This window comes from Tetranychus urticae, chromosome 2, assembly GCF_039701765.1.
Source record: "Tetranychus urticae isolate SD_2017Ah chromosome 2, NJAU_TeUrti_SD_1.0, whole genome shotgun sequence".
Classification (NCBI taxonomy): domain Eukaryota; kingdom Metazoa; phylum Arthropoda; class Arachnida; order Trombidiformes; family Tetranychidae; genus Tetranychus; species Tetranychus urticae.
This window is the reverse complement of record NC_142959.1, coordinates 8,535,548-8,550,773: the sequence shown is the minus strand read 5'-3', so window position 1 is coordinate 8,550,773 and position 15,226 is coordinate 8,535,548. Positions and strand designations below refer to the sequence as shown.

Here is a 15,226-nt window from a genome sequence, read left to right as displayed (position 1 = left end):
CTGTGTCCATTGACTGGTTTCCGGTCCAGAAGAGTTATCCCTTTTTCAAATTGTTCACCAATCCTGATAAACTCACACGCTTTACCTCGGAGATGTCCTTTTATACCTTATGTCTTGGTAATAACTTTAAATTGGTCTTTGATTCCAAGCTTTTTCATGTCAACAAGTTGACCAGACAACCAAACCTCTTTCAATCTAGGAACTCAATTAGATTCTATTGTGAAAAAACACCTAAAAATGGTTTAACCGAGCCAGAGCATATCCGATATTGGGAAACCTTTGAAGCTGAAATGAAGCAACTAACTCTTATACAGAGATATAAAAAGATGTTTAATAATGCAAAAATTATTAAGGTGTTAGATAGTTAGATTGAAAAAAGCATAATAAACGTATAGATTGTGTAAGTAAACTTTTTTGAGTTAGTTGGGCAGTATTGTGAACAGATTTGTCAAGTCTTTTATTAGATGTATCTTTATTCGTCTCTCCATCGGCAAGTAAACGATATGCATCAGGTTTGAAAACATTAACACAATTCAAAAGATCCGTTGGGTAAATATTTTTACGGCCAGACTCTGTCCAAATAGGTATGAAATGGAATGATTTGAAGCCTCTTTGACGTTTAACCAAAGCATCTTGATCGGTTAAAAAAGTCTGCCGGTTAGAATCGGATGAGATAAAGTCAGATAATTTTTGACTAGAGGACTGGAGGGTCGGTATGAGATCATAGATTGAACATAGAGGGATGAGTGCTGGAGCACTATTGTCAGGAACGTGCTTCAATAAATCCCAAGTTAAATGAGAAAAAAATCCATCTTTTGTGTACTGAAGACATAGAGGAGGTGAAAAACAGGTTGTTAAATTTTCTCGTGGAGAGTCCGTCGGAAACTTGATAAAACCATGCCTGACATTTCTGCCATTTTTCATTTGCGAAAATTGCATGATGATAAGAGTTGACTCTAGATCAAAAAACAAAACAAAAAGATTTTATCACAATAAGAAAAACCACAATAATGTAAACAATGCTGGTGGTTATTGAAGAGTGTGATTGACTCAAAATGAAGCTTACCTTATCGGGGTGCGGTGTAGGGTATCAAATGGTAATATTGCGACGGATAATGTAAGAACGGCTCAACAGTTAAAGTGTACGTTTCGGCAGGCCCAATATGTTGATGTAGAGTCTCATGATTAACTATAAGTCTCATTTCACCCACTAAACAAACAAATTGTCTGCATCGCTGGCCAGTCAATGTTGTCAAGCTTTCAATAGTAGCATCAAAGTTATTTTGGTGGAATAGAAAAGTTCTAATTCCATTGTTAAACCTAACTCGCACCTCCATGTTGTAAATGACTATTTAAATTCCAACCTAAATTGGAGTTTAAATAGTCATTTACAACATGGAGCGGTAAAAGTGCCGCCAATGACACATAAAAAATTAAATTTAAATTTCTGTTCATAAAGGAAGCGGAATTACATTAACCATTTAAAGATTACAAGAAGCTAGCGACATCTGATAACAACAACATGTACAAGATATTTAAGTGTAAACATGTGTTCAAAATCATAAATTTATCGAAAACTACTTTTTTATTTTACTGTAAAGCTAAAGGAGTATGGGTAAAAATTCTGACTTTCGAGTTAAGAGTTCGAACTTTATAAGTTTGTAGGCCCATAAAAACTGAGTCCATTAGTGACATTAAAAATTTTCTCCGATCGACAGTTTTCGAGAAAATCGAGGTCAAAGTGCAAACTTCGATTGCATTTTTTTCAATTATGGGACAAGATTTTTTCATGAAACTTATTTTTCTGAGATATCTTTCGATGACTAAACAGAAAATGTAATTATTTTGGAAAACAAAATTCTCTGTTTCTGGAGAACTATAGCAAATTGAACCTTTTGAATCATGAAAAGTTATACAAAGAAAGTTCTAGCTTGTGTTGTCAGATTTTGTATTTCGTATATTGAGTTGAATGATTATGCTTATGATGCGCTACAAGTATACTCATTATTAAATGAACAAACTCGCATTTTTTATATATTCAGTCAGACTATTTATTAGCTCTTGATAAAATCTAATGATTAAACAAAGAATGATGACTGTGGATACTACTATTCTCGAGATATCGGGGTTCAAACTTTTCAGGTCAATGTTTAAAATCAAGAGAACTGTTGATAAATTGAAAAAAGTGTTCGATCGATGCTGTGTACCAACAATTTTTATCGACAAATAATAAGTTTCAGATCTCTAGCTATTATGGTTACAGAATGGCGGACATTTAAAGGAAAATCGAAGTGATATCGTAGTGAACTATTGCACAGAAACAGAGAATTTTGTTTTCCAAAATAATTACATTTTCTGTTTAGTCATCGAAAGATATCTCAGAAAAATAAGTTTCATGAAAAAATCTTGTCCCATAATTGAAAAAAATGCAATCGAAGTTTGCACTTTGACCTCGATTTTCTCGAAAACTGTCGATCGGAGAAAATTTTTAATGTCCCTAATGGACTCAGTTTTTATGGGCTTACAAACTTATAAAGTTCGAACTCTTAACTCGAAAGTCAGAATTTTTACCCATACTCCTTACCGCAAATTTACTCTGGGTAATTTACATGTTTAATGGCTCAAGTTACCCGTCTGTGTCCATTGACTGGTTTCCTGTCCAGAAGAGTTATCTCTTTTTCAAATTGTTCACTGAGAAACTCACACGCTTTACCTCGGAGATGGCTTTTTATACCTAGTCTTGGAAATCGTGTTAAATTGGTCCGGGATTCCAAGCTTTTTCATGTCAACAAGTTGACCAGACAACCAAACCTCTTTCAATCTAGGAACTCAATTAGATTCTATTGTGAAAAAACACCTAAAAATGGTTTAACCGAGCCAGAGCATATCCGATATTGGGAAACCTTTGAAGCTGAAATGAAGCAACTAACTCTTATACAGAGATATAAAAAGATCCGGTTGTTGGCATTACTTCAGCTCTATGGTTAGGTACATTTTACCTCATCGCTGCCAAGTAAGTTGTTTAAACATCAAAAATCAAATCTTTCGAAGATTCTAACTTTTTATTTTATCTTTCTCTTATGTCCTGATTTTTTCTGGTGTCATAATAAACTGCATAATCATCAGTGGATATGTGAAACCTTTTGTTTCTAAACTCAGTGACTTTGGTGTTCCTGAGACTATAGCAAAAGCTTTGGAATCAGATAAAATGGGAACTCTAGCAATTGCGATTGTAATATATAAGTTAGCCACTCCAGCAAGATATGCTGTTTCTATTGCTGGTACCGTAAAAGCTATAAAGATATTGCTTCGTAGAGGAATGATCAAACCAGTTCCACCAAAGGATAAGTTAAAAGAAATAGTTTTAAAGAAGGTTTATGAAAAAAGTAAACAATAGTAATAAATAACTTCTGTAAATTAATATTTTTTGCTTAAAGTTTAACTAACTACGGATAAGGTGAATATAGCGAAATCTTTAAATGTATTCCGGTAAATGCTTGAGACTGGGCTAAACGATGATATCAGGAGCCAAATCAAATCTCGACTTAATCTTAAATTGGATGCGAATCGGATAATGGTTTGAAATTTCCCTGTGGGACTCTAAAGCCAAGCTCCTGGAAGTTAAAAAACAGAGCAATCTTGAGAAACTGGAAGTGAATTGATAAATTGTGAACTTACCCAAAGTTTCAAAGATATTACCTTTTGCTTGCAATTTAATCATTTCAGAGCACGTTGTAAGACGCAATCATGTTTCTCCAATCATATGGATCGTTTGAAAAGTAATCGGAGTTGTAAGCTGAAGTCAATTTCTTGATATAAGAGTTTTGACTATTAGCGTTCAGAGATTTAGGATTGGGTTAATGCATTCTAAACCAACCATGAACCTCGAGCATTTAATCCAATTTTTAGCTAGCCTACAGCCAAGTAAATAAAAATATTGAAAGAGAAATCCAAATCTTGTTATGAATCTTGGTCTAAACAAAATAATTTATCTGGAATAACTTACCAACAATATGGACTCTCTGATGGTTTACCAGAAAAAGCAACAAGTTTTCGATGTTTATCAAATTCTTGTTCGTCTTCAGCTTCATAAACAATCTATACCATATATAAAGTCAAAACATGAAATTTTTGTGTAAAGATTGTGGCCAAACTAAAAGGATTCTAAAGAAAATTTTTTCCCAGCCTGAAAGTCATGATTAAACTACATCCACGAAAAATAGTCTGAACTTCATCGGAATTCAGGTACCTGAGAAATTAGCGTTTAAACAGGGTAGGGGAAAAAATGCAGAATCCGTATCTTTTACCATTGACTTTGGGGGAAAAATTTTTGGTTTAGGTTGATTGCTGGTTTATTGTTGAATTAGAAGGATAAGTAAAATCATTTTTCGAGTAAAGAGTTAGGTAAAAAATATGTTGCCTCAACTGTTGAACCAAATTTTATTTTATTTTTTCTCATTGACTATGGATTTTCATCAATAATTTTAGTCTTTAGATGTGGATTGGATTTATTGTATTCAGTGAAAAGAAATTTACGATCAGTCATGAGCGTGGCTCAGCTTGTATCCTTAACTTGAAGACATTCAATCATTTGTGATTTAATTGCATCAAATTGTTCTCGCCATTCGTCAGTATCACACACCATTCGGAACCCAAACTCTTTCCATAAAATGGTAACATTACTCGGTCCATTGAATTCATCATTGTCTGATTTATCTGACTCGTCTAAATTGTTAGTAGAATCTAAATCCACTTCATAATCATCACAATTCATTCGAAGGCTGTTATATTTACAGAAAATTAAACGAATGAAAATAAATTTCTTATTTTGATTTATCCTTTGATGAAATTTGATAAATGAACAAGTGATTTTGAAAAAATTAACTTACGATGTAAAAATAGTATAACAAGATAGATATAAGATGGTTTCATTTTCAGTAAATTTTGTTGGCCACAGATTTAATTCAATGTACCTCTGTCATGTAAAACAATTTTCAAATGCAATAAAAAATAACAAATCATTATTAAACTGACAGGAATGTTATTTTGTCACCTGGTAACTGGTGTTGCTTTAATATTGATTGTTGAATCGATGTATTTAAAATACATTATATGTCATATTAATGTTTAAAATTTTGGTTTATATCTATTTTAACCTAAATCTTTAATAAGTTGATTGTAAAATTTTCAAGTTTCTTGATGAACATAAGTGTAAATATCTTTGCCGTAAATAAAATCCAAATGATTCCATGAAGGTAATGGTACGAAATAGTCTCTCAGCAAAGGCACTGTAAATTGAAGTAAAAGAGTGTATTTAATAGACAGAAATTAACTTCAATCGATCTCACCTTTGATTGTGTCTATAAGACGTGCTACATCTTTGTTATCACCTAACTGGTCACTTTTAGAGTAAATTAGTGCAATTTGTGTTGAATTAATTTGTGTGAGAGGGAATTTGGGTGGACTAGGGCCATTATATCTACTAATATTTTCACTGGTTCCATAATCAAATCTTTTGAAATCACCAGCCACAATATTTTGACCAAAATGAACCAGATTCCAAAAGGATGAAACAGCATATCCATGAGCTCGGTAAACATCAACTCGACTTGAATTCAACTCTTCCAAATTATAACCCATTAAAGGGTAAATAAGTTTCACAGACTTTGGGTTCCCATCGACCACAAGCAACTTGCTCGGTCAACTTTAAGATAAGAGTGTTTTCATTCAATTCACCAACGGATCTACGTAAACCCTAAAGGACAAAAGGAACACGAGAAGCTATCCTTAATGATAACATTATATTGTCCACAAAGCAGACTGGGGCCATGGCGATGAAAGGTTTAACCATCAAAGAGTAATGTGGTTGATCGGCTAGCAATCCAAACATCATGAGAGTTCCTTGAGAATGACCAATCCATCCCAGGCTTGCTATAAAAATGACAATAGAGTTGATTTAGGATCGAGTTGATTAAAAACTTGAATGGTAATTTATAAGTTAAAGCATACTCACCAAATCCAGTTGTGTTCAAAACATGACCGATAATTGCTGGAGTATCATAATCAATCATTTCATCGAAGCTAAATTCCCAAAATTGTCTAAAAAACTAAAAAAAGTGTCTAAAAGTATAAAATAAAGATTTTAAATGCAATTTTTTCATACTTGTTTTGGTCACACCTTTAAGTTCCAGTTTACAAGGTAACATTTCTGGTTTGGTCAGTTTAAGCTTTCAGTAACCCAAAGTAAGGTCAACCTTTGTCCACTTCTCTTTGTTGTTTACTTCAATTTAGATATACCTTGTGCTCTTCGCTTCTTTATATCTCAACTTTTTTAAAATGAATAATAATAAGGATTGCGATAAAAGTAAGTTTTAATTTTTGATAAACTTTTTTATTGAACAACTTTTTTTTCTAGCGACAATAAGAGTCCAAGTATCGGATGCTTACCGAGATATTATTATAGACTGGTCAAAGGAATTTCGTGATATAGAGAAAGAAATGTTCAGACAGGTAAATGCTAAATTTAAATAAAAATATCGCCTCTCTCTTTAATATTCAATACGTTTTATGCTCCATAGCTGGCAGAATTCACTGGAATATCATTAAAAAAATCTAAGGACCTTGGATTTATCAAGCCACCTGGAAACAATGTTTACCCTGATAACTCTTATGTCCATGTTGTTGGTCACTTAGCATATTGTAATATGCGCAACTCGTAATTTCAATTAATATATAATTTTGTACAGCATTTACATGTAACTTTTTCTTATTTATCAGGTACCCTGAAGCTCAAGACAGAACTGAATCTTCCGTGTTGTTTACGACGCAAGATTTGAAAGATAAATACTTCAGAGATGGAGATTGTTTTTCTCTCAATACAAAAATGAAGATGCAATTTACTCTGGATGAACTCTATGTTGAATATAGATTAGTTCATCTAGATTTGATTGATGAAACTGAATGCAGCCTTTCATTTTGCCATCATATAAGTAACAAAGGTTTTTTGGATAAACAAGCTAAAATAACCAATTCAGATATTGAATCTTATCTAAGAGATCAGCCTCGTCCAAGTCTCAACGGCATTGTTTTTTTTACCAACGAACTTCATGATGCCATTTTTATGCGAGAGAGGGAGATTCATGCAGATTTGAATATTGGACAATATTTTAATTCGTATTGCTCATTCTCGTATGATGAAATGTTTCGTACAATAAGACCTCGTATCTACTGGCCGAATCGTGGTTAACTTAGATCGTTTCAGATTTTCAATTAGTTTTAATAAACTGACTCTGATTTACTTAAATTAAACCAAAAATCGATGTAACTAGTAATTTCTTTCATTGATTATGAATAAAATCGTTTGAATAGTGTTTTTTATGATGCTTATTGGATAGTTGAGATAGATATTAATATTAGCTGTTGTGGTCTTATCAAGATGATAGTGCAAGTATAACAAGAAAATGAGTGTAAGATGATGAGGATAAGTAAAAAATGAAGATAAACAAGCTATTTAAAGTTATCCATCTGTAGGTAGATTGAGAGTGATTAGCACTTCGAACCTTCATTTGTGTGAAAATTTCTTTCCATTTTACTTAAAGAAGAATGATGATGAAGCGCTGAGCTGGGAGAGGTTGAAACCAGTTTGAATCTACACCAAACACGAATCTAGATCAAGACCCGAAAACCATTTCCAGCTTTTACAGTTTTAATGTCTCTTACTTCTTCTTCTTGTCAACTTGAAATCTTTCATTGTCTTCGTTTTTTTCTTTAATAGTTGACCGATAGACGAATCTTCTTAAAAATTATGTTTCAAAAATCATTATTATCTTCAATTGTAACTAATTAATCAGCTATTTGTCATCAATTAGATTATTAACTGTTTTGTTGTTATTTCTGGATTCATAAAAAAGAACCTGCAAAAGCTGCAGTTAATATAACAACAGTTTCATTCTGTGCATGTTTATCTTAAATACTCCATATCCAGCTATATACTACAAACCAAATCTGAATCTCTAAATACAACTACGAATACCAATATGGTAAGTAAACTGTATCATCTAGATGATCAAATAGATGCGTAATTTTTTTAGATTTTTTTGTTCTCCTTTTTACGACTAGACCTATTGACTTGGACCGTCTTTTGTTACTTTTTATATCAAGTGCTTTAATAAGTGTAGTTTGTTGTCTGAGCGAAGCGAAGACTATAATGTGAAATCAAAAATCTGTGTGTCGCCATAACTCAATTTTAATAATCAAGATTTTCTTGAAATCTTGAGAATAGGCTTATAACCCGCCAAGGCTTTGCTGTATAGTTTTGGTCAACATTGGCCCACTCCCAAATTTTCATAAATTTTAATGCCGATAGATGGCAGCATCTGCGCAAACAACAGATGGCAGCACATTTTTTGTGCACCTATTGATTAGATTGAACGGGATCGGATTTTTTAACACTTTTTTACCGTTTTTCACTGTATCGTCAGCTATATTGTCCACCACTCAATGAAACATATCCAACAAATCAACCAAATCAAACATCCACACTTTTTAAAGAGACTTTTCTCAACAAGATTGTCCACCACTTTCATCCACCACATTTTCGAACAATTTTTCATGAGATTATCCACCACCCTAATATATTGATGTATATCATAAGTATACATTACTGTACTTAACTATTGTAATTAATGTATGCTAACAAATATATTTCAAATAGGATTAATTAAGTAGTAAAATTAACAAAGTAACAAACCATTAGTCCCAAGTGTAGTGAACTACTTGCAAATCCTAATTGCTTGAAACAATAAAAACAGCACTTGGAAAAAACAAATGTATGATTAAAGACTTAGCACTTAGATGAGATTTAAATATATCCAAAATAAATCACCACTGTTAAATAAATCACTAAATAAGAAGGCGTTAGATACCTTGTCAGATAGTTAAGAAAAATTGAATTGCCATGGTGCTACAATGAAGCAACTTCCAATAAATTACAATGAAGATCACATCATCAGCAAAGTAAAGGGACTTTATTTAAATTAAATCAAGCAGTAATAATTTAACAAACAAAATGATTCAAAATTGGCGCTTTAATCAAGTTTTAATTTGTAATCAACTTATTGATATCCTCCAAAAGCTTATTAGTGTAATTAATCGTATTTATGGTAGAAACTGCTAACACATTACATCTAAGCTTATCTTCATTATAATTATCAAGATTGCTTTTGATTCGAAAATTAAATTTCTTAAATAGCATTGTATCTAAAATTTCACCAAGTTTCTTCTCGTCATCATCGGCAAGCTTTTCGATATCAACGACTTTGATCCCGATAAGCTTTACAGCTACTTCACTAAATGCTGTTACCCAAACTGAATCAGTAACATCGGAAATACAAAAATTTATGATAATTTTGTAATCTCCTTTTACGAATTGTTTGTTACATTTTTCACATTTATGAAAACCATCATCTAATGGAACCAATTTTTTTCTACAATTTTCAGGGCAGGCCATATAAATAGATGCTTTTCCGATTTGTGTTATTGTCGCAATACAGTTAGTTATGAGAGTAGCATTACCAGCACAAGCATTATTTGTCTTTTTAATTGAATTCAAAAAACGTTTTCGTTTATAGTTGAATCGACCCCTGGAGATAATAGACAAATTACCATTGTATAGCCACTTACCAGAATAATCAGTTAACGAGCTATCAGAATCATCTACCAAAGAAATATCTCTCTTTTTTAATTCTTTGCATGAATTTTTGAGGTTAATTTCGTTAATACATCAGAATCTAAACAAACACCGACAATGCTACACAAGAATTTAATGAAGCAGATTCTAATTGGCCAATTTTAACAAAATCATATTTAACTTGTTCTGTAAAGGCATATGCTATTATTATTTGCATCTAGTTTCAATATACTAGCAGAATTCATCGCCAATTCGTAACAATGTTCAAGATCAGACCATCTCTTATTTGCGTCTCTTACTACTATCTCATTGTGAATGAATTGACAAACAAAGTTAATACATAAATAATACATTATTAATGAATCTATTTATTAATGTAAATATTTAGCTAGTATTATAATAATGTATGATTTTTCGTATGTTTATGAAGTAATGTATGGTACAAGATAAATCAGCCGGATTGGAAAAAATAAGCAAAAAAAACTATATTCTTTTGAGCCTGTTTCAATATCCAAATCATCAGAGATTATAACAGATTCTAAGTTTAATCTCTTTGCTTCAATTTCAAAGCTCGTTAGTTGTTTTGAGAAAGTTGTTTTGAACGACTGACAAAGTTCTGAAAACATCAATTGGTTGAATGCCAATTAAACCTCCCAATGTTTGGTTAACCAATATCAAAAGTTCAATGCAAAATATTGATATTTTGTTTTCCTGCTACTATCTCATTGAGAATGAATTGACCAACAATGTTAATACATAAATACTAGATAAACAATACATTATTAATCATAAATCATCACAATAATTATCAATTATAAATATAAGGATTATAAATTGTTGGATATTTGATAGAGAAAAAAGAAGTTTATTGTCTTTAAACAGCTCATACTACTGAACTTTAAGCTACCAAAAAAAGTAATTATAAATTTACAAGATAGTATTTAATGAAGTTTAAAATGATCAGATAAAGCAGTTCGCCATTTGATGGTTGCATTACATACACCGCAAACTAATATGAAAAAATGACTTTCGATGTGAGAAGCAATGTTTGCTTTTTCTTGCGAGCCTTTAGATACGTAAGTACATTTTCCTTCATGTAATTTACAGCTATACAAGGTTTTGATTCCACCATCTGGTTTTATTGAATCAATCCAACTATTGCAATATTCAAATTTTTCTTTATAAGAAAAAGTAAATCCGGATTCCATATGAATAATGTAATATATATAGCGGCTGTTATTTTTGAAAAGGCAATATTTTTCCTAAATGAAAAAACAATTTACGCATTATAGCAAATTCAAACATGCATTACTTGCTTGTACGTACCTTGTTAATTTGAAATTTGATTCCTGACGCATGTGATTTCTCATTATAATTCATCTTTTTATGTTTTTCAATAAATTCAATTGGATTTATCTGTTCATCATTATCAGTTTCTTCGATTTTCTCACTTTCAGTGAAGTCAATTTGTTGGTTACCAAATCTAAACCCAAACTTTTCTTTAACTATTTCAAAGATGATCTGTTCAAAAATAAACTATTAAAGATCAAATTAATTTACGTTTACTTATATATGCATAAAGATTGAATGATATAACAATATTACTAACCTCATTGAGATTTTCTATTTTATATTTATAGAAATTTAATTCGGAATAACGTCCTGCATCTGTTTGTGGCTCGTGATCAGTTACAAAATATTGATCCGGTTCTTTATTTGTTTCTTCATCGAAACTGATAATAGATTCATTCTGAATCAAAACCTGCTTATCTAATTCAATAATATTAGTAACCGAGCCCAATGGAAAGTCCTCTATAGAGTTCTTATCTTCTCGGGAAGTTGCACTAGTAATTGGTTCAACATTGCTATAAACTAAATGTTCGACTGTTTCAGCGGAACCAGCCGTAACCAATGAAAGAGAAATATTTTCCTGTTTAGAATCGTCGACTTCGTAGACGACGTAGGCTTCATCACTTGAATTTATAAATTGGTCTTTTAGGTCGTATCTTCTTTTAGTACAACTGGCTGTAGGGATCTAAAAGAAACGTACATTATATTTATATTTGATTAAAATACTAAATTTAGCTTGATTAATAAATAGAGTTAGCTACTTACAATTCTCATGGCACTTCTTGCAAGCACGCAATCTTGAACAAATATTGTAGGGCTACTTCGAGATGAAATAATTCCAATTAACTCCTACAGAAATTAAATTAATGTATTAGTAAAATGTCTTATATGAAGGATTGTACAAAATTCTTACCGGATCGAAATACATAACCATATTGAATGAATGGAGCATTTTTGAAAAAAATTCCATTCGCTTCTTATAAACTGACTGTAATACAACATTGTTATGATCATTCCTATAACTGGTAATTAGATTGGTTTGTTGATTATCATCGGAGATTTTATGAATTTCCATAGTCACACTATCGAAGAATGATAACATATAAGGTGCAAGACATTTACGAATAAGCAACAATTTATGAGCGTAATTGCTACCATTAAAACTGCCTTTTCTCGTTCATATTTTGCGATGTGAGCTTTCTTTGATTTGCATAAAAATTTTAGGTTTTCGATTTCGTTTTTCAAATAAACAAGCTTTTCTTCAGATGTTTCCAATCTTTTTTTCACTTCATCATGAGTTTTTTCTATTGCAGGCAGCTTTCCAAGTTTCTTCTTGAATTCATCAATTTTCTTACCCATAGCAATATATGAAGTTGTTTTCTCCATATTTGAATAAATCAATTTAACCAGCTTTGCCTTTTCATCTCCTTCAATAGCAATTGTCTGTTGTTTCATCTTTTCAATTTCCATTTCTAACTGCTTGATATTTTGCTCTCGATTATTGATTTCCACTTCTATTCGCTCTTCCTCGACTTTACTCTCGGCATTTTTATCCTTAATTTGCTGTAAAAGCAGGCCAGTCTCATCTTCAATTCGCAAATTTGCAGCTATTTTCTCTGAAAATGGATCATTGAACTTTCTTTCCTTCAAAAGTGCCAGAGTTTGTAAGCAATCCTTGGCAATATCGTTTGCTGATTTATGATCGTTTATTTCAACTTTATCAATTACTCCATGAGCTCCACCAAAACCATTTACTTCCACGAACCCGTTTACAAACTCAGCGAAAATAATTACACAATCACTATAATGTTTTATTTGATTATTATTAAGCGCGACCAAGGTATCATAAATTGTTTGAGCCAAGGGAATAATATCCTTGCAGACTTCAACTTGTGATTTCAGGCCATTAATAATTTTATCAAAAGAACCATAGATATCTTTTCTAATTTCACACTTTTGCTTCTCCTTTTGAGCGTAACGTTGAGTTGTTCTCATAAAATCGCAGAGCTCGTTGTAATACATTTGCTTGGCGTCTCGCAGCTCTTTTTCCAACTCGAAAACATAACTGACAGATCCAAAGTTTATTGGCTTCGCTTCATTTTCACAGCTCATTAATTGTTTTGAGCAAGTTTCAGCATTAACTCCAAAAGAGAAAGCAGAGATATCAGCTTCTTTAACTTTTTGTTCACAAGCTATATCTAAAGTACATTTCACAGAAACTTTGTTGTTGTCATCCATTGTTTCACTCACTTTAGGTCCCAAGTCTTTTTCAATATACAAATCATCAGCGATTGTAACAGATTCTAAGTTTAATCTCGTTGCTTCCATTTCAAAGCTAGTTAGCTGTTTTGAGCAATTTTCATCATTGAGTTCGAAAGAGGCAGCAGAGAAATCAGCTTCTTTCACTATTGACTCACAAGATATACAATCTGGAGTATGTTTGACGGAAACGTTATTGGTATCCATTGGTTTATTAATTTCAAACACCAATATAATGAAAAAACAGTAATTGAAATGAACTAAAACTGAATAAACAATTATAAAATTACAATTTAAGTAAAATTTCAACAAGTTGTCAGAATTCAAATGAATTGAAAGATTAATCTGTTTACATTAAATAGCTCCATCTGCTGACAGACAAATAAACCTTAACCCAATTCTGGCAAGTTCAAATAACTAATTTTATAATACACTATTTAAGTTTATTTAACATACATAAATAAATCATAATATATATATTTAAAAATAATGTATTTATTAGATTAGATTAGATTACAAATTAGAAATTACAAATTGATAACAGTAACGTATGTAAACCAGCTGTAATTCCTTTTAACCTTAAGTTAAACTGGCAAACATTTGTGGGAGAAGGATGTTAAGGGGAAGTAGTTCAACAAAGTAAAAAATAAATACATTGGTTTACATACATAAATGGTATTAATGCATGATAATGCAGTTAATTTTCAATTTACAGTTGCACAACTTCAATCGTGTTTTCATGAAATGGTTGATTAAATATTGAAATTAAAAAGAATAATTTTAACATTTTCAATCACTTCTTCGTTTACTATTGTGTAAAGGACAAATTGCGATAATACGAAAACCTACATATAAACCCGGTGGCACACTTACATTTTAACTAGTATTTTGCAGGCTAATTTATTTCATTAGTACCTAATTATTGATTAAATAAATTCCTGGTTACAGTTGTATTCTAATGTTACAATTTTAATTAACGAAATATTTTGATGGTTGGAAAGCGGTTTAACATTTGTTACAATTTGAAAAGATTCAACAAGGTAAATTCATTTGGAAAGAGAGGCTGACAAATTCTTTATAGAGTTTCTCTTTGAATTTTCTTCTTTCTCGTATGTTTTTCTTGTGTTCGGTTTTCTTTTGTCGAACTGATTCTTTGGCAGCTTTGTATTCTTGCTCAACAGTCTGTAGATGCTGCAGTGTCTCTACATTTGTCTTTGCATTTCTGGCAAGTCTCTCAGTTTCATCCTGTAAATTTATCTGCATGTCTCGAACCTGAACTTCCAACTCACCATTATTATTTGTAATTTGTTGAATTTGAGCCATTCGTTCCTTTTACATTTTTTCGTTTGTTTCGTTCAACTCGTCAATATGAGCTTGCTTTCTCTTGCATGAGCACTTGATTTGTGCAATTTCGTTTTCCAATAAAACAAGCTTTTCTTCAGATGATTCCAATGTTTCTTTCAATTCTTGGCTAGTTTTTTGTAACATAGGCAGCTCTCCTAATCTAGTCTTCATTTCATCAATTTTCTTACCCATAGTAATATATGAAGTTGTTTTCTCCAAATTTGAATAAATCAATTTAACAGTCTTTGCCTTTTCATCTTCTTCAATAGCACTTGCCTCATGTTTCATCTTTTCAATTTCCATTTCTAACTGCTTGATGTTTTGCTCTCGATTATTGATTTCCACTTCTAATCGCTCTTCCACGACTTTACTTTCCGCATTTTTAGCATTTATTTGCTCTAAAAGCAGGTCAGTCTCTTCTTCAATTCGCAAATTGGCAGCTATTTTCTCTGAAAATGGATCCATGGACTCTCTCTCCTTCAACAGTTTGATAGTTTGTAAGCAATCTTTTGCAATATCGTTGGCTGATCTATGATTACCTATTTCAACTTTACCAATTACTCCTTGAGATTCACCCAAACCATT

At 31.7% G+C, this 15,226-nt stretch overlaps 5 protein-coding genes across 7 annotated transcripts; 1 reads left to right on the top strand and 4 right to left on the bottom strand.

The window, feature by feature from the left end:
* Window positions 1-306: 306 nt before the first annotated feature.
* Window positions 307-1,426, bottom strand: LOC149093818 (queuine tRNA-ribosyltransferase accessory subunit 2-like). Its single transcript, XM_089267959.1, has 2 exons — window positions 1,067-1,426; window positions 307-956 (listed from the first exon to the last, which is right to left on the bottom strand). The coding sequence occupies exon 2, from the start codon at window positions 937-939 to the stop codon at window positions 349-351; it is 591 nt and encodes a 196-aa protein (XP_089124085.1). The 5' UTR covers window positions 940-956; window positions 1,067-1,426; the 3' UTR covers window positions 307-348.
* A 2,352-nt stretch (window positions 1,427-3,778) lies between these two features.
* Window positions 3,779-5,030, bottom strand: LOC149093817 (uncharacterized). The gene is made up of 4 exons (XM_089268412.1): window positions 4,890-5,030; window positions 4,565-4,781; window positions 4,007-4,098; window positions 3,779-3,914 (listed from the first exon to the last, which is right to left on the bottom strand). The coding sequence occupies exons 2-4, from the start codon at window positions 4,772-4,774 to the stop codon at window positions 3,839-3,841; spliced, it is 378 nt and encodes a 125-aa protein (XP_089124538.1). The 5' UTR covers window positions 4,775-4,781; window positions 4,890-5,030; the 3' UTR covers window positions 3,779-3,838.
* A 6-nt stretch (window positions 5,031-5,036) lies between these two features.
* LOC149093816 (gastric triacylglycerol lipase-like) lies at window positions 5,037-6,206 on the bottom strand. Its single transcript, XM_089267006.1, has 5 exons — window positions 6,177-6,206; window positions 6,014-6,107; window positions 5,759-5,931; window positions 5,349-5,691; window positions 5,037-5,288 (listed from the first exon to the last, which is right to left on the bottom strand). Exons 1-5 carry the CDS (start codon window positions 6,204-6,206, stop codon window positions 5,188-5,190), a joined length of 741 nt encoding a protein of 246 aa, XP_089123132.1. The 3' UTR covers window positions 5,037-5,187.
* LOC149093815 (uncharacterized) lies at window positions 5,992-7,372 on the top strand. 2 transcript variants are annotated; one of them, XM_089268411.1, is made up of 4 exons: window positions 5,992-6,364; window positions 6,416-6,510; window positions 6,579-6,699; window positions 6,778-7,372. In XM_089268411.1, exons 1-4 carry the CDS (start codon window positions 6,337-6,339, stop codon window positions 6,834-6,836), a joined length of 303 nt encoding a protein of 100 aa, XP_089124537.1. In that variant the 5' UTR covers window positions 5,992-6,336; the 3' UTR covers window positions 6,837-7,372. The 2 variants fall into 2 exon arrangements, with proteins under 2 accessions (XP_089124537.1, XP_089124536.1); XM_089268410.1 differs by having other exon boundaries at window positions 5,994-6,364; window positions 6,579-6,715.
* Window positions 7,373-10,532: 3,160 nt separating this feature from the next.
* Window positions 10,533-13,806, bottom strand: LOC107367858 (uncharacterized). Of its 2 annotated transcripts, XM_025162034.2 has the most exons (5): window positions 11,952-12,120; window positions 11,804-11,887; window positions 11,298-11,723; window positions 11,015-11,224; window positions 10,533-10,950 (listed from the first exon to the last, which is right to left on the bottom strand). In XM_025162034.2, exons 1-5 carry the CDS (start codon window positions 12,111-12,113, stop codon window positions 10,630-10,632), a joined length of 1,203 nt encoding a protein of 400 aa, XP_025017802.2. In that variant the 5' UTR covers window positions 12,114-12,120; the 3' UTR covers window positions 10,533-10,629. The 2 variants fall into 2 exon arrangements, 1 of the variants encoding a protein (XP_025017802.2); XR_016199312.1 differs by lacking the exons at window positions 10,533-10,950; window positions 11,015-11,224 and having other exon boundaries at window positions 11,668-11,723; window positions 11,952-13,806.
* Window positions 13,807-15,226: the final 1,420 nt, after the last annotated feature.

Bases quoted from the DNA above. Each gene is read 5' to 3' on its own strand.
- LOC149093818 (XM_089267959.1), bottom strand. From the start codon at position 939: ATGCAATTTTCGCAAATGAAAAATGGCAGAAATGTCAGGCATGGTTTT.
- LOC149093817 (XM_089268412.1), bottom strand. From the start codon at position 4,774: ATGAATTGTGATGATTATGAAGTGGATTTAGATTCTACTAACAATTTA. The intron at 4,099-4,564 runs ACAAGCTGAGCC...TATATGGTATAG, and splicing joins AATGTCTTCAAGTTAAGGAT to ATTGTTTATGAAGCTGAAGA. The intron at 3,915-4,006 runs GTAAGTTATTCC...ACTTGGCTGTAG, and splicing joins TCAGAGAGTCCATATTGTTG to GCTAGCTAAAAATTGGATTA.
- LOC149093816 (XM_089267006.1), bottom strand. From the start codon at position 6,206: ATGTTACCTTGTAAACTGGAACTTAAAGGT. The intron at 6,108-6,176 runs GTGACCAAAACA...CACTTTTTTTAG, and splicing joins GTAAACTGGAACTTAAAGGT to TTTTTTAGACAATTTTGGGA. The intron at 5,932-6,013 runs GTGAGTATGCTT...TCATTTTTATAG, and splicing joins TTTGAACACAACTGGATTTG to CAAGCCTGGGATGGATTGGT.
- LOC149093815 (XM_089268410.1), top strand. From the start codon at position 6,337: ATGAATAATAATAAGGATTGCGATAAAA. The intron at 6,365-6,415 runs GTAAGTTTTAAT...TTTTTTTTCTAG, and splicing joins TAATAAGGATTGCGATAAAA to CGACAATAAGAGTCCAAGTA. The intron at 6,511-6,578 runs GTAAATGCTAAA...TATGCTCCATAG, and splicing joins AGAAAGAAATGTTCAGACAG to CTGGCAGAATTCACTGGAAT.
- LOC107367858 (XM_025162034.2), bottom strand. From the start codon at position 12,113: ATGGAAATTCATAAAATCTCCGATGATAATCAACAAACCAATCTAATT. The intron at 11,888-11,951 runs GTAAGAATTTTG...TAATTTCTGTAG, and splicing joins TGGTTATGTATTTCGATCCG to GAGTTAATTGGAATTATTTC. The intron at 11,724-11,803 runs GTAAGTAGCTAA...CGTTTCTTTTAG, and splicing joins CAAGAAGTGCCATGAGAATT to ATCCCTACAGCCAGTTGTAC.